At 39.8% G+C, this 26573-nt stretch overlaps 1 protein-coding gene across 2 annotated transcripts in view; it reads left to right on the top strand.

The window, feature by feature from the left end:
• The window catches only part of alg14 (ALG14 UDP-N-acetylglucosaminyltransferase subunit), a 46385-nt gene extending 22362 nt beyond the window's left edge, over positions 1-24023 (top strand). For both annotated transcript variants that reach the window (XM_008109187.3, XM_008109186.3), the window contains one exon: positions 22202-24023. In XM_008109187.3, coding sequence (XP_008107394.1) covers positions 22202-22432 — 231 coding nt within the window. In that variant the 3' untranslated portion in view covers positions 22433-24023. The remainder of the gene's footprint in view (positions 1-22201) is intronic.
• Positions 24024-26573: the final 2550 nt, after the last annotated feature.

The following is a 26573-nucleotide window of genomic DNA, read 5'->3' as shown; positions in this document are numbered from 1 at the left end:
ATCTGATAACGAATGAAAAAATTATGTAGCATTTGATCAACTTAATCTCCCCTTGGGAGAATGTGTTTATGTGCCGTTTAAAAAAACAACCAAATCAGTTATCTTTTAGCTTGATTAATATATGGCGTGGACACTTTTTTGAATCAGAGTCTCGCCTTTGTAGCTTGAGAGTTGTCCAGCATACATTTAACTGCCTTTGGGTGAGAGTGTGTTTACTGAACAACTGAGTGCCACATTCTTGGCAGCTTCCCAGGACTCTCTAGGTTTATGAGCCTCCAGAGGAGTGGAAGAAAAAAGTTGGTTCTGAGTTGACAGTGTTTATCAAAGACTACTGCCATGGAACTCAACAGCTAAGTGTTAAAAATAGGAAACATTGGAGAAAGGCATTAAATGATGCCAAAAACACATAGTTGCCATGGTGGAATTTATGGAAAGCTGAGACATGAATCAGTGTAGGCACCTCCTTGTCTTTCTGCTAAATTGCTAAAAGGAAGGCAGTAGGATTTTGGAATGCTTTTTAAAAGTCACTTTCGTTGATTAAAAACTGATCATGCAAATTCTTGTGCCCTCCCAAACTCCTCTTGACTGGGGCACAAATCCAAGGAGTGTAAAGAATGCACAGTTTAAGCAAATACAGGCAACAGGGCCTGGCTTTCATTCTGTATGAACAGGAGACAGTCAAGCAGTTCACCAGGCTGGATTTCACAATGACAACCTGCTATTGCAATTGGCTGTGGTTCAAGTGTGCAGTGATAATGCACGCCAGTGTGCTCTGAAATTTAGCATTTTATTTATTAGGTGCTTCTGCATCTTGCTTTTCATCCAGGGAAGTGAAGGTAGGACACACTCCTTGTTCTTTCCCCCACTTTTACAGAACCCTGTGGGATGTCTACGGGGAGCAGGGAGTTATATGCTCCTCATAGCCTATCCCAGCCAGCCATATAGCTACAAATTTTCACCCAAACAGTTTCCAAATTCAGCTCCATGTAAAGGGCGTTACAGTCATCCAGACAGGACGTAATCCAAGCATATGTCACTATTGCCAGGTATGACTTCTCAAGGAACCTGGCACACTAGTTTTCACTCTGCAAGTGCTGTCCTTGCCCCTGCTGAACCCTGGGTCTCCAGGTTCATCTCTGAGTTCAAAAGTACACAAAGCTGTTGGGTTAAAGCCAAACTTAGCCATGCTGACAGCAGATCTATTTGAAAGAGACTTAAGTTCATAGTGGCTAACTTGTGTCATTTATTTCAGGAGACCTAGCTCCATTTCACTACGCTTGAACATTTGTTTCTTTTAAGCTTTTCTGCAATCCTAGAATTTATTTATTTACTGTATTTATATACTGCTTTTCTCACCCCTGGGGGGACTCAAAGCGGTTTACAACATAATAATGGCAAAATTCAATGCCAAACATACACATAAAAACCAAATCACAATATATAAACAAATAACTATGAGTTAAAACCATTAAAACCATTAAAACATAAGACATAAGCAACATTTAGACATTAAGACGTAGAATAAAAACACCTAATGTAAACATTAAAATCACATGATCCAAAATTGTAAACCAAGGCCATCTAATTGTCAATTGCACATATTCCCTATTTATTTTTTGCACTGCATTACTTTACTGGCCAAAAGCCACAGCTATTGCTTTGTTTCCTTTCTGAAGGCCAAGCTCCGGGAAGGGGGGGCACTGATCTAATCACACTGGGGAAAGCGTTCCAGTGCCGAGGAGCCACCACTGAGAAGGCCCTGTCTCTCGTTCCCACCAACCACACTTGTGAAGGAGGTGGGACTGAGAGCAGGGCCTCCCCAAGAGATCTTAACCTCAGTGATGGTTCATAGAGGGAAAAACGTTTGGACAGTAAGCTGGGCTGGAACCGTTTGGAGCTTTATGAGCTAAAGCCAGCACTTTGAATTGTGCCTTTGAAGCTTGATCTTGTTCTCCATTGTCTCTTCTGATGGAAGAGACAGCTGTAAAGGGGTGGTTCTTTTATTACTGGAGATAACAGGGAGGATTATTCACCTTTAACCCCTATAACATAAAAATGTGGGTCTTGAGCAAGGAATAACCAGGGCTGGAGTAATACACTTCATGGCCACACATCCCCTCCCTCTATGTTACTGGGTTTCATGTTTAACGGAGATAAAAAATACCATTCCATGTGCTTCCTTAATCTATGGCTTGGTGTGTGTTTATGAGAACTATCATCCTGCGGCAACACCTTGAATAGCATAGCGTTTTGATGTAATAACGGCAACACCTTGAATAGCATAGCGTTTTGATGTAATAATAATAATAATAATAATAATAATAATAATAATAATTTATTTGTTTGACCAGTCATATGACGATTTCAAAGTGCAACATAAATAAAAACAAGGCAAAAAGGATGGGAGGACAGCAGCTGATCTTCTGTTTGCCATCAAAATCTTATTTTCCTTGTTCTTCTTTCAGGAAATGTGCTCTTTTCTTGATAGCTTTCAGGATAAAAAGGCTTACTCTGATTATGGTGGATCTTTCTTGTCCTTGCAAGAGGACTGTCAGAAGATCATTTCTGTTGGGGGACCTAAAATTAGATAGTAATGGATGTAAATATCTGTGTCGAAGTTCAGCATATGCTGGGCAGTCAATCTAAAAATGTTCGATATCTTCCACTATTTGTTCTCCCCAGACACAAAATCTCTCATTTCTTGGGATGTTACAGTAGCAACCAGTTTGCATCATAATACTGAGTTGTTCAAACCTGGCCCTGGTATATATTCTTCTTAAGGGTAACGGAACTGGAATAGTCAAATAGTGTTCTAAATGAATATTCATTTTGTGGGAGGCTAAAAACTTTGTGGCAGAAGACCTACCTATACTTGCTAGGTCCAATTGAGCATAGATATCATGAGTGTGTTGCATGAGCACTTGTTTTGCTCTAGGTCCTAGATCATTCAAAAATTGTAAAGGAAGGCCAATTTTAGCCATCTCATTGTTTAAGGCCTCTAGCCATGATGACTTGTGGGCACGCTGGTCTTGATCCTCTAAACATAGGCGAGGAGGTCTACTGGAATTCATCCGATTTACCTTTGACCAGTAATTGAATTGTCTCATTAAAATTTGAGCTTTTACTGGGAGCATTCCTAGCTCTGCCCTTACTGCAGCCATCAGTGTTGTTCTGGAAAGTCCCAGGAGAATGCGAAGCTGCTTAACTTGGAAGGCTTCGATCTTGGCCAAATTGGTGTGCCCCCAAATTTCAGCCCCAAATATGAGTGTTGGCATTATTTTTTTCTTAAAGACTTCCAGGGCAGGTCTGATTGTGCCTGGGTATCTATGGTGGTACAGCTTGTAAATGGAACCTGCTGCTTTTGTTGCTCTTTGTATACTATGAGTAATATGGTTAAACCAAGTACCAGATGATGAAAACGTAATGCCTAGATATTTGTAGCTATTAGTTTGTTCCAAGTGTACACCATTTAGTGTCCAAGTGTACCGCTTCCTGTTATTGACATAATGAGAATTCACTAAACTGGGCATAAAAACTATCTGGGGCATTTGATGACACCTCAACAGTCACAACCAGAAAATACATCCATCCATGAGGCAGAAAATTTATTCAATCTTTCCTGTTTAAAAAACACATAACCCACATAAACACGATAGATTTTTTGGAACCATCTTTGTCCCAGCTGTTTTATGTGCATAGAGGTGACTAGAACACAACAATATTCTTTACACCTCCTCAGGTGGCAATGTTGTAAAATGCCAACCTCACACGTTTTATTCTGAGTGGATTCTGCAACTAACTGACTTAGTGGAAATTAAAATATCTAGTTAGGAGGAGGGTTAAAATGCCTATGTACAATTAACAGGGCAGAATTATATTCAAGAACTAATGAATGAGGAAAAAGTAGGGTGCCATAGAAATGAATGAGGCTAGGGTTGCCAAAGGCTTTGTTGAGATTTGAATGCATAGCATGTCCTTAATTTATTTACCTGTTTTGTGGAGGTTTAATTTGTTTTTATTTTTAAAAGACTCCTTCCATTTAGGAAAAGTGTTCTCTGAATTGAGTGGTTTGCTATAGTTTTTGTCCTTTCCTTTATCAAGATCATATTCAAACATACATATGCCCACATATGTACATACCATACCTGAAGGGATGGGAGTCCATCACAAGGAACTGGCTTTCATTCCCGTGTTTTCCAGTGTATGCAGAATTATATCTGGCTCCTTAGCCTTAATAGATTTCATACTATTAGCCCGGGCTGTGGCGCAGGCTGGAGAGCAAGCTAGTTGCAACCAGCTGCAATGAATCACTCTGACCAAGAGGTCATGAGTTCGAGGCCCACTCGGAGCCTATGTTTGTCTTGTCTTTGTTCTATGTTAAAAGGCATTGAATGTTTGCCTATATGTGTAATGTGATCCGCCCTGAGTCTCCATCGGAGTGAGAAGGGCGGAATATAAATGCTGTAAATAAAATAAACAAATAATACTTGTTTACTGCTTGGTAGACTAAAAGCAGCCATCTCACTTAAGGTTAAGAGTAATGCGATGTTCAGTGGAACACAGCACGGTATTCAATGACCTAACTAAGTAGTGCTTGCCATTTGGTTACCATCGCTCTTAAAGGTGCCAGGTTAGACACCCTGAAGTGGAAGGATGCAGGAAATATTCCCCTCCACATTTTTAAAACCCATTTTTTTGAAACAAGTAAGCAGTGTAAGATGCCAGATTCATGAACTTGTTAAATTCACCATAACAAACAGACACATTTGTTATAGAAACGCTTGCACAGTGGAACTATATGAAAGGCGATCTTTATTTCACTTAGCTAAAACTTTCCATTCTCTCTCCAGTTCTCCAAATGTCTTAAGTTCATTGCACTTCGGTAGCATGGTAGGATGGATAAATGAGCTATTGTTTCTTTATATCATGGTTCTCATTGGCTTTTTCTCTCCTTTTTATTGGTGGAATACATTCAAAACACTGGATTATTTTCCAGTATATTTTGGTATTGTGTGACTAGATCTTAGAAGATTTCATTTACAAGTCACTTAGGTAACATGATAAGAATTTTGTTGGGTTTTTCCCCCAGTTATTTCTAAAAAAGCAGTCTTTCTCTGTTAGAGGAAATCTAGCAAACTATTTTTTGGGATTTCCTTTTATAAGATGTCTTGCATAAAACTGCTATTCTCATGTTATATTTCTTAGTAGTTTTGTGTGAGTGGGGCATGCCACTTTTTCACACAAAACAATGTATGATGTGTTCAATTCAAATATTTTATTGTTGTGGACAGATCAGTAGTTCTAACTCTATGTCCCCAAAGGCTTGAAGAAAGATGGGTACAAGTAGATACAATAAAACCACTGTATCTGTGGTGGATAAAGAAACCACAGAAAATAGTGAATGCAAGTGAAATGAATGACTTCCACCGAATGTTATCATAGAGTTGCCACAGAAAATCTAAAAAAAATAATAAATCTAAATAGTTATCTTTTCTAGGAATTTGATAGGCCCACCAGGGTGTTTTATTTAACTTCCAATGGAAATATACCATTGAATTGTCTGGAAGATCTATGAAATTCCAAGAGTAACAATATTTTGTTGAATGCGGGTTAGTGAAACCACAGGTCTCAGTCCTGTACATTTGGGGGAGTGGTCATAGCAGAGGTTTCCAAACTTTTTGCTTTCCTGAGCTACATTGAGAGAAAAGTTTGGTCATGAGCCACATATAAAATATACTGACACCACCACAGACAAGAAAAAAAAAGTTGCATAGTAATCCTAAATATGCAGCACCTCATTCAGAGGGTCATTTAAAATCATCAAGCAGGGTTTCTGGCCAAACTATTTCTAATTATAATGCAAATAATGGATAACACTTTTATTTGTGGATGTAGCATACTCTATTCCATTTCATTCTGTTGTTGCCTACAAAGCTTTCACTTAAGTGCAATTAGATTACAAAAATGTTAGTTTACAATTTTGTGTACATAGGTATCTTAGACTGTTGTGCTGAGTTCGTTGAATTGTAGAGTTTGAAGATTATCCCTGACAGGTGGCCATCCAGCCTCTGCTTAAAAGCCTCCAAGGAAGGAGCTTCCATCACACTCCGAGGCAGAATTCCACTGCTGAACGCTCTTACAATCAGGAAGTTCTTCCTCATGTTCCAGTGATACCACCTTTCCTGTAACTTGAAACCATTGTTCCGCGTCCTAGTCTCCAGGATGGCAGAAAACAAGCTTGCTCCATCCTCCCTATGACTTCCCCTCACATATTTATACATGGCTATCCTGTCTCCTCTCAATCTTCTCTTCTGCAGGTTAAACATACCCAGCTCTTTGAGACACTCCTCACAGGGCATGGTCTCCAGACCTTGGATCATTTTAGTTGCCCTCCTCTAGACACCTTCCAGCTTGTCAATCTCTCGTTTAAACTGTGGTGTCCAGAATTGGACACAGTATTCCAGGTGAGGAACACTGACCAAAGCAAAATAGAGTTCCTTTACCTGACCTCTCAGAACAATCATATGGTTGCAAACCTTCATCATTACTGCCTAAATAGCGAAGCATAGGCAGATACTTCCCTCAGATTTGTAGTTCTTTCTTCTATTCAGGCTTGGTATGGAATCCACATCCAGTTAACATGTTTACTGATCACCTGCTTATGGCGAAGCACAGAGACCACAAAGAAAAAAGTGACTTTAATGTAATTGTGGTTAAACCCTTGTGCCAACAGGACTAATGATTGAAAGGTTGGTCGTTCGAATTGAGGGAGCGAGGTCTGTCAGCGTCCCATGTGGGGACATGAGAGAAGCCTCCCACAGGATGATAAAACATCTGGGCATCCCCTGGACAACATCCTAGCAGATGGCCAGTTCTCTCACACCAGAAGCAACTTGCAGTTTCTCACGTTGTTCCTGACATGAAAAAAAGCCTTTCTTCCCAGTTTCCATGTCTGCACCTGCCTATTTGTGATGGTAGACTAGAAACCAAGGAAAGGGTTTGAGGGCATGTCTAACCGTATGCAGTAGAGACAGGGATGCAGCTGAATGGAGACAGGGATGCTGCTGAAAATCTCAATTCTACAATGTTAATATCGTGGCTTTCTGCAGGCTCAAAATCCATGTGTGTGTGCAGAGTGCGGACTCAAAGTCACCGAAAAACAACAGACTATTCTTTTTCTGCATTTAATAAATGGACACAGATGAACGCAGATCTTTCTTTAAAACTATTATACTCCAGAGAGAGCCACTCATAAGAATTTAGAACAACATGATTGCATTGTTAAATGTAATATTGATTTAAATGGCACTTAAGTCCATCTAAATTACTCTAAATTGGAATCATTTCTGTGTGTTAATGTGGTGCCTACAGCTCAGTTTATTTCTGATGTGGTTTTGTTTTATTTTGCTATAATGATGAAACTCTTCCAAAACCAGTTCTCTTCCCACTACCACAAAACATATCGGGGATTAATGTGGTGACACCAGTTCTATGAATGGCTTTGTTTCCTCACCTTCTGCTAACCCTGGGACATGCAGTTACAGCTGATTTAATACAGCACCCCTCCTAAAGACCTGGAAGGGAAGTAATGATAAGATCTCCAGAATTCATAAAGAACACCGTGTGGCTGGTAATTACCTAAGCAATCACATGTGATGATAATATAAAAGAGATCGGAATGTTCTTTTGTTTGGTCAACAGCAGTAATTGTGTTCCTTTGGATATTTGCACTGAAAATAGCCAAGCTGTCCAGTCTCTCTTTAGTTAGAGAATTTTTCAGCAATGGAAGAGGAAATGGAGAGTGGAGGTTCAACCTGGAGATTGAGCATTGGTCTACAAGTCGAGACCAGAGTTTGTGTCCTCACTTTGCCATGGAAATGCATGGGGTGACCTTGGGCAAGTCATTAGCCTCGGAGAGAAGGCAAAGGCAAACTTCCTCTGAATAAAACTTGGCAGAAAAACTTCATGATGCCTTGGGTTACCATAAGTGAAAAATAACTTGATGGCACACAATAACAAAATATGAGGAATATTTAACCTTCCTTATATGGTCTCATCGGGTGACAGTTTTCCTGCTCCTTTTGTGCAATAGAGTACACTCCACGGTCTGATGCACTATTTTTCTAATAAACAGCTTGCAGGGTGGCAAATTAGGATTTTGAAGCCCAAATCATTCGAGTGTAAACTTTTGCAGCTTCATACTGTTAACTCTTGTCTCGACCTTTTGTGAAATTGCACTCTTGCATCTGAAGAGAGTCTCAATAGAGTAGAAGCCTGGAGGACAAGTAGAATACTCTGAGATGACATTGAGTACAGCCTTCATATTAAGTCATTGGCATATCACAGTGTTCACAACCAAGACAGCAAAGAATTAATGGTGTATAAGGAATAGTAAGACAAAAAAGGAGCTGTCCTTTCTATGCACCATGTACAAATGTTAGTCTTCCTACATTTTCCCTTTTTTACTGATTTGTAGGAGCCTCGGTGGCTCAGTGTGTTAAAGCGCTGAGCTGCTGAACTTGCAGACCAAAAGGTCCCAGGTTCAAACCCCGGGAGCGGCGGGAGCGGCCGCTGTTAGCTCCAGCTCCTGCCAACCTAGCAGTTCGAAAACATGCCAATGTGAGTAGATCAATAGGTACCGCTCCGGCAGGAAGGTAATGGAGCTCCATGCAGTCATGCCGGCCACATGACCTTGGAGGTGTCTACGGACAACGCCGGCTCTTCGGCTTAGAAATGGAGATGAGTACCAACCCCCAGAGTCAGAAATGACTGGACTTAACGTCAGGGGAAACCTTTACTTTTACTTTTACTGATTTGTAACATTGTCCATATTACAAACCAGTTCTCTCCAGAAGTGATGCTCTTTTAAGTCTCTACATTTTAGGAATTCTAGTTCTCTGATTTTTCTTTATAAACAAGTCCTATTTCTTGCTTCTCATTGAGATGATGACCTCAATGGCTACATATCAGATTCTCAGATTATCCTTGTTGGTTCCAGAACTGTGTGTTTTTTTGCCTGAATTCACTATTTTTATATATGTAATCTGCAATCTCATTTATTCACCACTGACTTTCATGAAAATGTTAGTTTGATTAGCATTCAAAGGAGGAGTGCTGTATTAAATCACTGCATGTATCAGGGTTAGCATCATGACACCTTACACCAGGGGTCCCCAAACTTTTTATGCAGAGGGCCAGTCCACAATCCTTCAAACTGTTGAGGGGCCAAATTATCATTTGAAAAAAAAATACAAACAAATTCTGATGTACACTACACATGTCTTATTTGTAGTGCAAAAACAACAACAACAATAAGAACAATGAAATAACAATAAAAGAGCAATACAATATTTAAAAATAAAAACAATTTTAACCAACATACATTTATCAGGATTTCATTGGGAAGTGTGGGCCTGCTTATGGCCAATGAGATAGTCAAGTTAATTAGGATTGTAGTAGTAGTTGTTGTTGTTGTTGTTGTTGTTGTTGTTGTTGTTGTTGTTGTGTGCTTTCAAGACTTTGGGCGAGTCTAAGTCTAAAATTTATTTATTTATTTACTATATTTATTTACTACATTTGTGTCACACCCTTCTCACCCCAAAGGGGACTCAGAGTGGCTTACAAATTATATGTACATACAATATGTTATATTGTTAGCATAGCACACTATTAGCATTATATATTACTATATTGAACTATACCACTATACTGTAGTATTATTAGTAATATTATTAGTAATATATAATTAATACTATTGTATGGTATTATTATTATTAGTGTTATATTGTATTACATTATAATATTATTATCAATATTATATGTATATACAATATATTATATTATAAAACTGAGGGCGGGGGCCAGGTAAATGACCTTGGAGGGCCGCATCCGGCCCCCGGGCCTTAGTTTGGGGACCCCTGCCTTACACGGACTGTAGCAGAAAGGAGAAATACAACCCAGTTAAGAAACACGGGATATGTGTGGCATCCTAGTTTGTTGTTCTCTTCCTCTGTTTCCCATTAAAATGTTCCATAGTTTGGGGAATAAGATTATCCTTATAGTGGGAAAATATTCACACTTTCTTCTTTGTCAGTTGCTTTCATATCCCATCTTTGTCTGGTGAGTATATCTATAATCTATCTATAGCAGATTTTTTAGATGGGTTGGGAGGGAATAACTGACCCAAAGTTTTCCAGAGAGTTTTGTGGTTCAATATGGATTTGAACCTGGATTGCCAACATCCCAGTTAAACACTCTAACCTAGTGGTTCTCAACCTGCGGGTCCCCAGATGTTTAGGCCTTCAACTCCCAGAAATCCTAACAGCTGGTAAACTAGCTGGGATTTCTAGGAGTTGTAGGCCAAAACACCTGGGGACCCACAGGTTGAAAACCACTGCTCTAACCCTTATACTACACTGCTACCGACCAACTTGCAACTGCAGGGACAAACCTGAAGACTCTTCCTTAGATGACATGTTTGGACTAAGTTTGTCTATAAGACATTCTATCATTCTTGCCTTGATTTTTTGCATGCTTCCCTCCCTTTTATTTTATGGGGGCATATACCTTATAGAGATGAGTTGCAGTGCATGTTTTGTATACCAAAGGTCAGAATTTTAATCTTTGGCATTTCTAGTAAGCACTGCCAAAAACCTACACACACAAAACTTACCAATCATTTGAAATCCTGAAAAGCCACTTCTGACCAGTGTAAACAAAGATCTGACTTGATATAAAATAGTATCATATATTCTTATCTCACAGGTTCAATTATGGGCCCAAATCAGATTTTATTAGCAGGGTTGCTAAAGATACTGGGATTTGATGAACCTAGTATCTTTGTAGTACCAGGCCTGTAGCGAGGGTTTTTTTTTTAGGGGTTCAATCCCCCCCCCCCAAATTTTTCAGGTTATAAAAAAAAACCTGGTTTACTCATGAATTTTAACTGGTTAACCAAATCCCCATGCTAAATCTATGAGACGCAAAACATTAAGAGTCCCTCCAGGCACTATCTCAAGCAGATATTGACAGATTTGTAGCGGGGGTGGGGGGTGCTAGGGGTTCAATCTCCCCCCCCCCAATTTTCAAACCCCCCCCCCCAAATTTTTCTGGCTACGGCCCTGAGTAGTACTGTATCTCTTTATAGTTCAGTGGTTTTAGATGCCAATCTCCAAATCGCTGATGACTAGCTGTGTTGAAATTGGAGTACAGAACATCTGGAAGATAGGGTTTAAGAACCAATAATACAGATCTTTTTTTTTTTTTGAACTGTTAGTTAGCACAATGCATTCCCACCACCAAACCTTTCTTTAACTTAGGATGCATTTGCACTGTAGAATTAACAACAACAATGATACTACTACTACTACTACTACTACTACTAATAATAATAATAATAAAACTTTATTTATATCCCGCCCTATCTCCTCAAGGGGACTCATGGAGGTTTGCAACAGATATCGGCAAACATGCAATTCTGTGAGAAGCTGAACAAAGACAAAAATAACCAACCCCCCAAATTAATGCAGTTTGATACTACTTTAACTGCCATGGCTCATTGTTATGGAATTGTGAGAATTGTAGTTTGATGAAGCACTAGCACCCCACAGCAAAAATAGTTAAAGACTTTATAAAACTACAGTTCCCATGATTCCATAGCATTGAGCCATAGCAATTAAAGTGATGTCATATTCTATTCTACAGTGTCACCCTCTGTCACTTACATCTAAAACATATATCTTTGCATGTTACTATGCTCTTATTTCATTATGAGACATGCTACTTTTTCCAGTCCTAGCCTACACATGTAGTTTGCATCTTTATTAAAAAAAAAATAAGGGTCTGGTGGTATAATCTCACCAGGCAGAAACAAATATTGGCAGGAAAAGTCCTGAAGCCTTAAAAAAATATTGGGTCATACAAGTAGAATATAACATATTCATATTTCCACACAAGAATGAATAGAAAACTACAAAAGCAACATATACACAAACAATATTTCTATATATATTCTCCCCCTTCCAGTGTCCCCTATTGTCAACACTTATCTCCTGCTTATATCCATTCCCTTTCCTCTGTTTTACTCCTCCCTGTCACCCCCTCCCTCCAGGAACAGTCACACATTCTGTTTATCATTCATTCTATTTGTTTGGTCATAAGGATAGTCTAGTTCAGTTCCTTGTATTTTCTATTTCCCTTTACCTTGGCTATCAGTTCTCCCCATTTCCTTTCCAATTTCCCCCTAGAATATCCATTAATATATTTATTTTTCCTATCCATAATGTAATATTGGAGCATGGAATCTGCTAAATATTTGTACCATTTTTATTTATTCCATTTTTATACTCTTTCCATCCCAAGGTGACTGTAGCTTGTGATGCAGCTAACACATATTTTATCATATTGGCCCAATTTTTATTACCGCTTTTCCCTTCCAGCTTCAGTTAGGCAGAGTGGAACATCTGCTTTAGACAGCAGATCTGAATGATCATCAAAGGATAGAAAACTGTTATTTAATTTGTTTTCATTGTATTTAGTCACTTACAATTTTTCCTGTCTCAGGTGCTGGGGGAAAGGGGCCAACTTTGGATATTATGCATCTTTTCTGCTTCAGGCAATAAAATGTTCTGGTTTAGCTCTGAATATTCACAGCCATTACCTTGCAGAAATAAAAATTTACAAGACAGCTGACATGAGTCTTGGAATAATCATCCCCCTCCCCCCAAATGCCTCAATTTGGCAGGACATTCTAATTTAATCCTCTGTCACACTTGTTCAGTGTTTTCAAAATCTCTTTGTTTCTCTCTTCTTCACCCTCTTTCTCCCTTTGTGTTCAGCTTTCTTCAATTGTGGCAGGTTCAAAGTGCAAAAGTAGTGGAGAGGACAGAACAGAATCTTACCCTTCCCAATAGACTCAGTAAAAACTAAGCTGCAGCAGCCTCTCAGACTTCCTGCATTCTTCCCCATTAATAACCTTTCCCTGTTTTCCCCCACTTTCCAATGTTGCTTGTCCACACAGGTCCCAGTTTCTTTTAACAAGTGTTGGATGTTCTGTATTGCTGCTTCGGACTAGATTTTGATTCACTGGAGCTGTTTACTTTTCACCTCTTCACACGGGGCATTTTTGTCCTGTTTTTCTGTTTTGTTGTGCAGAAAGGACAGGGTCTGCAGTGTGGCATCACACACGCATGGCAAGCTGCACCCACATTCCTTCCAAGGTGGGGTAGAAGTGCCAAAAGGCACTTCCTCCTCCACTACGGAGAAGAAAGGGTAGTTTGGGTAGCTCCGATGGAGCCCCTTGGGGAGATAGGGTGGGTTATAAATAAAGTATTATTATTATTACCCGCACTTTCCTTCCCTTTTCCCCATATGATGGAGGAAGGGCAGCAAGGCAACGTGCATTGCCGCCCTTTCTCCCATGCGATGGGACAGGGACAGGGTGCCAGTGCACCCTCTTTCATCTCCACCGTAAGATGGGGGAAGGTGTGCAGGACGCTGCAAGCCACCCTGCGCACCTTCCCTTTCGTCAGTGATTCCTGGTGCCATGGCACGGCCTGAAAGAGGTCCTCAAACCGCAAAAGTGGAATCCAGACATTCCCTATACCACTTCATATCCACCCTCAAATCCCACATACCCTACTCATGACCATATTAGGACAATGGTTTAGGGCCAGCATGATCTGAAGCCCTGAAAGCTATGTACATCAAAATATGGATAAAATACTCTTAAAAATCTCAAGAGAGGGAAGAAAGGTAACCCATTCCAGTGTTGGGAATGCTATCTCAACATCCAAATTACTACTGATAAGAAGGCAAAAAAGAATAACTCAGGTAATTAATAATAATAATAGTAAAATAATAATAAGCTTTATTTATATCCTCCCCCCTCTTCCTGAAGGGACTTGGGACAGTTTACAAGAAAACAAACAAATATAATAAATAATATAACACAGACAATAATTACATATCAATTAATAAAACAATATAACACAATACTTTAAAACATAAATAAATAAACAATTTAAAAGACAATGAGGCCCTCTAAAACCAGTACAGTGTTCCCTCACTTATCGTGGGGGTTACATTCCAGGACCACCCGCAAAAAGTGGAAATCCGTGAAGTAGGGACGCTATATTTGTGTTGTTTGCAAGAAGCGTCTCTGTCCCTTCCTTGCCTCTCATCACGTGCATGTGCGCTCCCGCCGCTGCCACTGCCTTGTAAGGTGAATATACAAAATATACAAAACAAGTATGGTCTCTGGTGCAATCTACTAGTAAGTCACATCTGTGTTCCACAATGTGTATATTATACCAATCTTAATACATCACACCATGCAAATAAACACAAAAATCTCTGGATTTATATAGGATTCACATCGGAATTACACCAATCTTGTTATATCACAACATAAGAGTAAACTCCTAAGTCTCTGGATTCAATAGGATTCACATCGGATTTACATCGGATTTAAACGTAAAAGGTCTCTAGTTGAAGTGCTCAGTCCTATGGAAGTCTTTTATAGTGTCTCAGATTCTATGGTAGTATTGTCCACAATACAGAAACCTTAAAAGAAATTCAATGCAGTGTAAATATCGTGCATATAACAAGGTAGTGGATTTTGTCTATATGGGAGCAGGTTCCGTCGTAGGTTCTGAGGTCGATTAAGACTGGTTTCCTGGGTACCTTTCCAGTTTCGGTTACCCTTCCTCAGGTAATCAGCGACGTACTTCTTAATTCTTTTTATTTGGATGGAAAAGGTTGTTGATATATGTTGGAAGGCTCTGCTTCAAGTTATGTTCATGGTAAGTCTTTATAAGCTGTTTCGGATCTTGTGTTGCGAAAACAAAGCTGCTTCAGCCTCCTTTTCTCTCCCGTCCTTAGACTTTTCCTTAGGAAGGAAGTAGAAAGAGAGATTTATAAGGGATTTATAATATTATTTTATTATTTATACTATTATTTTAGTGTTTATTAAAAACCCACGAAACAGCGAGGGCACGAAAAGCGAACCGCGAAGTACTGAGGGAACACTGTATGTAAACGCCACTTAAAACCAGCCATTCCTATGATCAAAGTATCATGGCTATAAATTATGTTCTAATGGCCATTAAAAATCCTGTCCCATAGGGTGGTTGATACTTTTAGCCATTATTAAAAAGCCTGCTTAAACAGCTAAGTTTTCAATTGTTTTCTGAATGTTATAAGGGTGGGTGCTTGCCTAATTTCCCTGGAGAGGGCATTCCAAAGTCAAGGGGCCACTACTGAGAAGGCCTTGTCCTTTGTCCACTTGTGAGGGCAGTGGGATCAAAAGCAGGGCCTCCCTGGCTGATCTTAGAGCACATACAGGTTCATAAGAAGAGATGTGGTCACGTAAGTAGGCACTTCTACTTTGGAATGGAAAGATCCATTTGAATATTGTCCTTTTTAGTACCTTGTCAAATTACCCATTGACCTTTCCATTAGACACAATGAAATGCTGTTTTGATACAGTAGAAGGACATACTACTTTGAAGTATGTCCTTGATCACCTGTCAGTTCTTAAGAGAGCTGCCTACTGATCCTAGCATAGCCAGAGAATGGGGCTTTGTTTGCCTGCAGATGTTGTTTCCTTACAGGTGAACTGACATGGGGAATATCAAGAAATGATCAATTAGTTTGTAGTGCAGGTTCTGGTGCCTTCACCTTTTAGTTCTTTTTGGTGTAAGAATCAGATGTTTGTGTATAAACCCATGTGCATTTCAACCTATTTTAAGTATGGTCAACCCTTTAACAGGCTTATTCCACATTCATTGGCCAATATGAACTGTTTGTTGCGCTGGGGCAGTTTTACATCATACAGCTAGAAAAACAAGTTCTTCTGCAACATAAACCTGCTACGTTGCCATGCTTCTCGTAACAAAGAATGTAGGGGAAATATAAATGGAAAACAAGGCGAGGCTTCCTTATCTCTCACTTATATGCAATTGTTTTGTCACCACTTGTCACAAATCAACTGCAGCCATCTCTCTACACTCATGCTCTGTAGCTCTAGGCAGAGAAACCTATCCATCACCTGACCTGTCCTAGAAACTTCCCCAGGCTGTTTATATGTTCTCAGAGCTTGTGGTAAAAGTAACATAGGGTGGTAGAAGCAGAAAATGTTCAGCCAATCTGCTTATAGACTCCAATTTATCCACCTAACCAGCCCAGGACAGGCTAGTACAGTAAAAGCTAAAAGACTGACCCAAGATCTTTTGCTCCCTGACATGAAAGATAAGATAGCATCCCCTCCCATTCATATGTAGAAGCGGATCAAGATTGGCAAAGTAGTTGATGGTGCAGCACCATCTTCTACCTCACCTGCAGCCAGATTAGCATAAGGACTGTACGCCCATGCCTTGCTACACCTCCCTCTCGCCTCCTTTTTGGCAGATCTGATCCCCATAGACTGCACAAATTGGATTTCTCCAGGTGCAATATAACAAAAACCAAAAATAACTCTCAGACTGCATTGCTGAAATGCCACTTTTGCAATACATCCTACCTGACAATTAACAAAGGTGGTGCTGTGGAGTTGGGATCTATGTGAGGATTATTATTATTATTATTACTATTTTATTTGTCATTTGCCTTTCCTCACAGTTCATGGTGGAGTACAACACAGTTAAAACACATCACTATAAATACATATATTAAAGCACATAGTACAGGGATTAAAATACTATATTAATAGAGTGTAAATTTAAAATTCATAGTTTAAAATTGAATGGGTGTAGGAGGAATGGGTGTGTTTTAAATTCTGACAGCTCATTTAGTTGTTGAGGCTCTTCTGGCAGGTCATTCCACTGTCTAGGGACAGCTGATGAAAAGGTCCTCTGGGTCACAGTTTCCAGTTGGGTTCTGGCTGGTTGGAATAAAGGTCCCCCTTATAATTCCCCAGGGTGGATTATACGGAAGAAGGCAATCCTGTAGGTAACCTGGATCAAACCATCTAGGGCTTTAAGGGTCATAACCAGCACTTTATATTCTATCACTACTCTGAACACTAATTGGCAGCCAGTGGAATGATTTTAGTATGGGTGTAATATGCTCATTCTTCGATTTTCCCGTGACCAATCTGGTTGTCATGTTTTGAACTAACTGGAGTTTCTGAACTTGGTATAGAAATAGCCCAATGTACAGTGCATTGCAGAAGGCCAACCTTGAGGTTACCAGTGCATGCAGTATCAACTTTAAGTCGTCCAAATCTAGAAAGGGATACAACTGGTGTATCAGCTGAAGCCAATTGTAAGCACTCCTCACTATTGCATCTACCTGAGCTGACATTTGGAGGTGTAATCCCATCCAGGACTGGCTGACACACCTCTGTTCCCATGTTAGGATGCTTACCAGGGATGGAAAGGATGGATCTAGGGAGCTTCCTTCCTTGCATGTTGATAGATGTAAGAATAAGGACTCAACCTGAATCTGAGTCTTGTTAAGATGGTGTTGCTGGAGCCTTTATTTCTTTGCATGGGATGGAAGCGGAATGTTGATACTGTTTAATGTTACAAAAGAGATTTGTGAAATATTAATAGTTTGAGCCTCACAGTGTGGGGTATGTGGTTGTGGTGAAGTAAAAGCAATGTATTTTAAATAACTAGTATCTTGCCTAAGGTTTTGCAGGATACTTTTGTTCCAGTCCATAAACAGTTTACATATATCTATATCTATATATCTATCTCAGTACCATTAAAACCATGCGTGCATAACTACGGGCAGTAACCATGTCAGGATTTGAACTCACAGACAAATCTGACATTGTCACTACTTTGCCATGCCAGCTTGTTCTGGGAAAGGCCATTATAATTGCTCTGAGTTTTCTAGAACTCTGGCAAGAAGAGAATACAAAGATGTTTGTTAGGTGCCTTCATGAGTCACTGCCAAAATTCAGGCAATTATTTCACTCCGGACTAGGCCTTGGCATGGAACATGGAAAGACAGTGTCTTGCCCTACCACTGTTAGGCTCACAAAGGCTAGTTACAGTGGTTTTCTGCTCTGATAAGGCCCTTAAAGCTTTCTTCGTCCAAATGGCTGCATATTAAAGACTAGTATTTGCACTTAAGACCTCAAGCCTTGTCTTCTATTCACTTCTTTTAGTTTGGGAACATCTCAAGATTTCCAAAATGTAACAAAAATACACGTAGGAGTCTAATTTCTTCCAACACATATCCAAGAACTGGCTTGCCTCCATTACTCTAGCCAGTTTGGCTGATATTTAATCCCTGTAAGGCAAAGGAATTCTGGTTTTTTTCAGTGGATCTAGTAAATGTCATTCAAATACATTGCCACATTTGAAAGACTGAAGCAGCTTCCAGCTGCAGTGACAGGGTTCATTGGGTGCCAAGTCTGGGAAGAAATGATGGCTTCTTCTGTCTTTGTCCATCTGCCCAGCAAAGATGAATGTACACCAGATAGACCTGCAGTCTCCTTTGGGTGTTGTAAGTGTAAATATGAGTACTCTGTGCTCATGTGTATTTATATAGAGATTGTGCTGAGAGACTTTTTTAGCACAGTCATGTATGTATGTAGGTACACCACGCTGTGCAATTGGAAAAGCTCAGAGATATTTGCAACCTGAAAAGACATGACATAACAGTTGCATGAAAAGGAAAACACAAAAGTGCATAATTTCTTAATAGATGGAAGTCTTTGTAATAACCATCTTTAAGATAGTTGTAATGCAGACATCCTTAATCTTATTACCATAATCACTTAGACTAGAAAAATCCAAAAAGAGGAAGAAATGTAAATAGTTGTTCTATTAACTGAATTGATGAGGTAGTTCTGCTTCTTCTCTTTCCCTCTTTCTCAATCTGTTGGAATGTTAACTGGATAAATGTTGGAGAGGCGCAAAACTTGTGCCAAGGACAAATGATAGTATCTAAGTTAGTGGTTCCCAACCTTTGGGCCTCCAAGTGTTTTGGACTTCAATTCCCAGAAATCCCAGCCAGTTTACCAGCTGTTAGGTAGTGTGGGAGCTGAAGTCCAAAACACCTGGAGGCCCAAAGGTTGGGAACCACTGATCTAAACCAATATAGGATGTTGGGTGGACTCCACTGTGTTGCATTTCTGCCCTGTGAAGATGGCAATATAGGTAAATCTTGGAGGACACATTTTCATCCTCTTCCTTCTCCTCACCCTGCCTCTGCTCCTGGGACACACAGCAATTTGCCAGCTGAAGAAATCTTATCAAATCAATCAAATGAGTTTCAATCAGCATACACTTTCAAAGCAATGATTTTGAAGTCCAGAGCTTACTTCTCTTGTTTTTCAATAGTACATATGCTTATTGCAACAAATGCCATCTTAGAACCTTCTGTTGGAGAGCAAAGGGAGAAATGCTCCTTCTCTGTTATCCTTGCCACCCACAGTTTGAAAAAGGTTTTATGCTGAGTAAACCAATCAGGGATGCTTGTTGAGTTAATTTATAAGATCTGTTTAACTAACAGGTTGATGAAGGAAAGCTTGCAGCCTTAATTTAAGAACAGAGTCCTCCAAAGGCTATGGAAGGTAGCCTGCCAAACTACCAATCCTTAACAGCTACAGCCATTGTTTTCTTTATGTTTTGCTTGTGGGCTGACAACTGGAGGGAAGTCATTGGAACACTACAGGGAGTCATGCTTGGCCCAATGGCAGCCACTTGTTGATTCTTAAAATAAACGTCAACAATGATCTAACCCTTGAAAAAAGTCATTCTGTACTAAATTGCAGTCTGGTGAACATGTAATATGGAAAATGTAGAAAAACACTGGCTTTTGCATGGTTTGTTTAGTAATTCCTTTTTGAATTAAAGCTGCTGAGCACTGAATAAGAAATACAGAACAATTAAACCTAAATTAGAACTACAGCATATAATGTTTCTCTTCTGTCCTAAAGGAGGAAGCAATCCTCATTTATTTCAGTGGAAGAGTAAGTCAAGAGGGAGTCTGGGGGATTCTTAAAACAGACTACTGCTGTTTCTTTTTCTTATTAGCTGTTCATCTCCGTCACGGCCCACGAAAATAGTTCTCTGAAGTCCAATTATAATAAATTCATGGATGACTCATACTAACCACATTTGCAATTCCTTTTCTCCCCGCAGAAATCTTGGACAGTCCCTTTATCCTTTCCTCTCTTTTTGGCTGGTAATTTTCTCAGAACCTCAGTCTCACTGAGCTAGGGTTAAGGCACACAATTTTATGTAGTACAGTATTTGTACACTCTCACCTCAATGTAACGATCAGCAGAAGTAGCATTCCCATGTTGGGCTCTTAGTGTGTGGTACATTTGCCCTCTTTCATTACTTGATCTTGTAAATGGATTATAAGCCTGGAGGTGCAGCCTTGTTAATTTTAACTCTCTAGAACATTTGGTATATTTAAGTACTTTTGCAGTAATTGATGTGCATTAGTGAGATTCTAGTACTCTTTACTTAGTGGTCTATTTATTTGGAGAGTGCATCATACAACTCCAAAATTTTCTGTGTAAAGGTATGTATATATACTGTATTGCGTAAAAGGTAAAGGTTTCCCCTGACATTAAGTCCAGTCGTGACCGACTCTGGGGGTTGGTGCTCATCTCCATTTCTAAGCCAAAGATCCAGCATTGTCCATAGACATCTCCAAGGTCATGTGGCCGGCATGACTGCATGGAGCACTGTTACCTTCCCCCCGGAGCGGTACCTATTGATCTACTCACATTTGCATGTTTTCGAACTGCTAGGTTGGCAGGAGCTGAGGCTAACAGCGGGTGCTCATTCCACTCCCAGGATTTGAACCTGGCATCTTTTGGTCCGCAAGTTCAGCAGCTCAATGCTTTAACACACTGTGCCACCAGGGGCCCCGCTGTATTTCGTAGCATAATGTAAATAGTGGGATTATATTTTTTAGCATAGTCCCCAAGAAAGGCCACCTTGGTTAGTGGCTAAAAAAGGTTCAGCTTTCAAAACAAATAAAGCAAATTACAATCTATGGACATAAGGAGCTTTGTCTCCTAGTTTGCTTTGACCACATGTATCTTAGTTTGTATCTGTGAAATGGCAAAGGGTAGACAGGGGGTATTTTGCGCCTCTCTACCCATCCCAGACTCCCAGTTTAATCTTTCCTTGATGTTATTTAGCAAAGAAGAGGAAGGCTTTTTCTTCCAACCAATGCTTCCTTTAGGTGAGCCATCACCAAACTCTCTTCTATACATGTCAGATTACAATTCCTGGAGGAAGCCAGGATGCTTCCATAGCGCCATAGCGAGAGAAGCCAGATTGCAAAAGTCAGTCTTAGGGGGAGGCTAGAAGTCTGTGATTTGCACCTCCAAGCCCGTCCTCTCTTTCAGAACCTTTCCATGGCAAGGATTACAAGGGCAAAGAGAACTGGGCTGGTGGTGAATCGTTCCTACCCCAGAGCATTTCATCGCAGCAAGATGTGTTTCCTGCTTTGCTGCCAAAAGGACACAAGGGGCGATGGTAGCAAGATTGCTGCCAAGGAGAGGAAACAGGAAATGTGTAGCAACAAAGGAATCAAGAGCCCGTTGCTCTCTTCCCTCCCTTTCTCAGTTCAGTGATCCTGTGAATTATTTGAGAGTATCACATGTGTATGTGTGCATGCCTACGCACACCCATGCTTACAATGCTATTATACTCAGTAGGGCAGCACATTTCTTGCGTGAAGACTTTAGATACAGTTTCCAGTACCACTTGACAAACTGATCTCAGAAGGCAGGGATCCAAAAGACTGTTTTGTTGGAGAGAGATCTTACCAGCGCTGCGACTCTTATATTGACAATGATATATGATCAGCACTGCTCATGACAGTTTAATATTCAGCGCTGCACATTACTTTTTGATGGGCAATATAGAAAAATAATTTATAAGCAGACTTGAAGAGAATTGTTCCATCCAAACTGGGACCACAGTGGGAGCAATAAATGAGGGCTAAAGGATTGCGTTTAGCCCTCCTTCTGAGAACTGATTTTTAATTCCTTCAGAAATATCAGCACTAGATAAAGAGAGGGGGGAGGAAAAAAAGGTGATATCAACAGACATAAAGAATTCAAAAAAAGGGCAGCCCAATTATTGTTTTCTTTTGCTTGAAATCAAATCTTCTTTAGTTTTATACATAGTTATCACTCATGTAATTGATTTTATTTACTGTTCATGATTGGTGGGTTTTGTAGATATCATTTTCTAATCAGCTTTGTCTTTTCTGTCAGGTGCTGTGCAATGGCCCAGGAACCTGTGTCCCCATATGTGTATCTGCCCTTCTACTCAAGATGCTGGGACTGAAGAAAGTAACGATTGTCTATATTGAGAGCATCTGTCGGGTGGAAAATTTGTCCCTCTCTGGAAAGATTCTTTACTACTTTTCAGATTACTTCTTCGTGCAGTGGCCTACACTGAAAGAAAAATACCCCAAGGCGCTCTATCTTGGGCGGATAGTGTGAGAGAAAAGGACAAAGTCAACTGGCAGCAATACCACATCCAAATGTTTGAGCTCTTTGAAATTTCTTTCTGACACTTTTTGGTCCATACTTTGATGCAGAAATCAAGAAAAACATGGCAGTAGATTCATACATAAAATGTATTATACCACCTGAAGATTATATAGCTGGTAATGTTATAGCTGGTAATGTAACGGTGCTCCATGCAGTCATACTGGCCACATGATCTTGGAGACGTCTATGGACAATGCCAGCTCTTCAGCTTAGAAAATGGAGATGAGCACCAACCCTCAGAGTTGGACTCAACTAGACTTAATGTCAGGGGAAAACCTTTACCTTTACCTTTAATGTAGGAATTATAGTTCTGCAGCCAGTTTCCATTAGGTTCTTGCCCAACTTCTGCTGTGTCACTTTGGCTTCCTAAAGAATTGTTTTTTACTTTTCCCTCAAAAGAAACTACAAAGTGGACAAAGACTAAAGAAAGTGGAGCAATATGACAGGGGAAGAAGAGCCCTGCTTAGTATGATATGGCATAGTGAAAAGGCTTTTTATCAGTATAGTGATCCCTCCATATCTACAGATTTAACCTTCTGTGGATTCAGCCTTCCACAGCTTGAAAATTTATATAGATTTTAAAAGATTTCAAAAAGCAAACCTTTTTACTATGCCATTGTATGTGATGGGTCTTCAGCGGCTGGTCCTGGATTCACGGCTGGTCCTGGAATCAAATCCTAGTGGAAAATAAGGGTCCAATGTAATCAGAGTCCAATAAAAAAGTTCCTCCCAATTTGTTATACCATATTTACACATAGTTAATTTTTTATTTACGTATTTTAGTTTTCCTTTTCATTTCTCTGTTCTCGAGTTCTCTTATTCAGCTGAATAAGATTCAGTTCAAAGAGATTTGGACTTATGCATAAGGTACCATTTTGGACATGGCAAATTACAGCAAAAGCCTCCTCGCAACCTCAATCTTATGGAAATTATTCCGGGCAGCTCTCCCCCCCCCCCCCCCAGTTTCTTAACACTTCTAAAACAGTTTCTTAATAAAGCATCACAGAGTCATTCAAATGATGTAGACAGACCTCCTCCTGGAGAAATTGGTCCAAGGCATTGACATTTCTGGCCCGTCCTCTGTTCTGTATCAGCCAGCAAATCAATGCCTTAAATCAAGAAAAGACTTTCTGAGCTCTACAGAGATACTCACAGGAACACCTCAGCAAGTGAGAGTCCAAAAGTGGCAGGCTAAATTCCAGAATTTCAATCCGTGGCTGATACTGGATGAGAAACTCCCCCCCCCCCCCCGGGCACACAGAAGACTGGGCAACTTGGAAGGCATTAAACAGACTGCGCTCTGGCACCATGAGATTCAGAGCCAACCTTAAGAAATGGGACTATAAAGTGGAGTCCATGACATGTGGGTGTGGAGAAGAGCAAACTACAGACCACCTACTACAATGCAGTCTGAGCCCTGCCACATGTACAATGGAGGACCCTCTTACAGCAATACCAGAGGTAGTCCAAAGGAAATTTAGTATAATGCCAAGTTTTTGTTTGTGTTTTTAAAAAAAATAAATTATAACTGTATTCTGAATTTGCTTCTAACACAATAAATAAAGAAATACTGGAGAAAGGAGGGAACATATGAGATGGGGTCTGCCAAGTTTGCCATGCTGAATCGCTTCAATGAAGTGGGGTAATGGGCATTCCTACCATTGGTCTCCTATCAAGCATTGACATTTCTCTTCATGAGCCTGGCATGCTAATCTTTTGACATTAATTTTAACATTCAAAATACCAAAATTTCAAGATATCACTACTTTGTTTTTCCTGTCATTACTTCTTGGCTTTTGAAATTGTGCTACTGCAAACTTTAAAACTTTTGTTTCAGATTTCCGCAATTGAGAGCAATGAGATTGGGAGGAAAGGAGTCTAGAGAAGGAGGGTGTGCCTTGAGAACAATGCCGTCTGTCTCTTCTGGAGTAAGAAGTTTGGCAGGGAAAGGATTGGAGCCCAGAGAAGAGGGGTCTGCCATAAGAACAATGCCTCCTCACTCTTTGGGAGTAAAGGAGTTTGACAGGGAAAGGACAGGAGCCCTGAAAAGAGGTGTCTGCCATAAGAATGATGCCTTCTGTCTCCTAGGGAGTAAGGAGTTTAGTAAGAAAAAGGATACTAGACAAGAGGAAGGGGGTCTGCCTTAGGAATGATGCCCCCAGTCTCCTCAGGAGTAGGGGTTTTGGCAAGGTGAGAATAAGAGCCCAGAGAAAGGGGGGGGGGGTGCTCTGCCTTAAGAATGGTGCCTCCTGTCTCCTCGAGAGCCCAGCAAAGGTGGGGGGAAGGTCTGCCTTAAGAACAATGCCTCCTATCTGCTTGGGTGTAAAAAGACTGGCAGGGAAAAGATAGGTACCCAGAGAAGGGTCATCGTCTTAAGAACGATGCCCCTTGTCTCCTCGAGAGTAAGGGCACTGGGAGAGAGTGCAAGGGAGCCCATGGAGAGAAATGGTGTCCCCCTTAAGAATGATGCCTCCAGACTGGCTCTTCCAAATCTAAAATTATACAGGGAAGCAGCTATATTGATTTGGTTAAGAGAATGGATCCATCTTGACAATCAGAGTCTCATAACTCTGGAAGGAGATAGTTTAAAATTTGGCTTACATGCATACTTAATTTCTGGGAAAGTGGCAGAAGACTCAAACTTTAATAAACACCCAATTAGGAAAACTCTGATGAATACTTGGAACAAATATAAAAAATTCTTTTACAGAAAATTACCACAATGGACCTCGATCCAAGAAGCTTTCAAACAAAGTGGAAATTCAAAGGGCAATAAAAGATGGCCAACATATGCAGAAATACTCAAGAAAACACAAGATAACCTCCAACTGAAATCATTGATAGAAATAAACCAGCAGGGCTATAACATGAACTGGTTTGAATATGCACAAATACACCAACAATATCAAAAAGATGTGCATACAGGATTTGAAGAAGAAAAGACAGACCTTGATAAGATACTTCAATCAAGAAATAAACAACTATCTAAGCTTTACAGTCTCCTGTTAAAATTACACACAGAAGATGAATATATGAAGGAGTGTATGGTAAAATGGGCTAAAAACATTGGTCGCTCGATTAGCATAGATGAATGGGAATACCTCTGGAGAGTAAAAATAAAATTTTTCAGAAGTTATTCCCTTCTAGAAAATTTCTACAAAATGTTTTATCAAGCTTATATGACACCTGTTAAATTAGCCAAAATACAGCCACAATTAAAAAACACTTGCTGGAAATGTAAACAAGCAACAGGATCATTTTTCCACATGTGGTGGACTTGTAAGAAGGCAAAAAACTTTTGGATTAAGATTCATAAAACCACTGAAAAAATACTAAAGTTAAAAATACCCATGCACCCAGAAATATTCCTACTAGGAATAACAGATACATCACTGCTGAAGCCACATGATAAACTCTTCACTTTGATGACAACGGCTGCGAGAATAGTTTATGCACGAGCCTGGAAATTGGAGGAAACACCAGAAATGGAGGAATGGATCGTGAAAGTGACGGAGGTGGCTGAGATGGACATTCTGACAGGGTATCTCCAGTCAAAAGACCCTTCTGAGTTTAGGAAAGTCTGGGATCCCTTCAAAAGGTTTTTAGAAGGAAAGACCATTTCAACGTGGGAGTTTCAAATTTGACTATTATAAATTTTAATTTTCACCACTCGTTTAACTTCCTTCTGTGAAAAAAAAAGGTCATGATGAAGAAAAAAAAAGAACTACAGTTCACAGTTGCTGGTGGCTTGTGAACAGGTTGTGAAACCGTGAGCTATTTGCTTTTGCTTTTTGGTGTATTTCTTTGCCAAGTACTTTGCATTTTTATATCGCCATTTGTTCAGATTTTTTTTTCTTTTTTATATAAATATGGACATTTTAGCTTTGTTTTTGGTTTTTGGTTTTCTCTCTCTCTCTTTTTGATCCTTTTTAAATCTCAGTTTTCCCACTTTCTATACAATCAAATGTTCTCACTCTTTCAATGTTAATTTACTCTATCTTATAAGGTAAAACTTCAATAAAAATATATATTTAAAAAAAAAAAAGAATGATGCCTCCTGTCTCCTCTAAGCAGATGGCTGAGCTGTGAA

Source organism: Anolis carolinensis, chromosome 4, assembly GCF_035594765.1.
Source record: "Anolis carolinensis isolate JA03-04 chromosome 4, rAnoCar3.1.pri, whole genome shotgun sequence".
Lineage (NCBI taxonomy): Eukaryota > Metazoa > Chordata > Lepidosauria > Squamata > Dactyloidae > Anolis > Anolis carolinensis.
The sequence above is the reverse complement of the archived record's forward strand: the minus strand, read 5'-3'. Positions and strand labels throughout refer to the sequence as shown.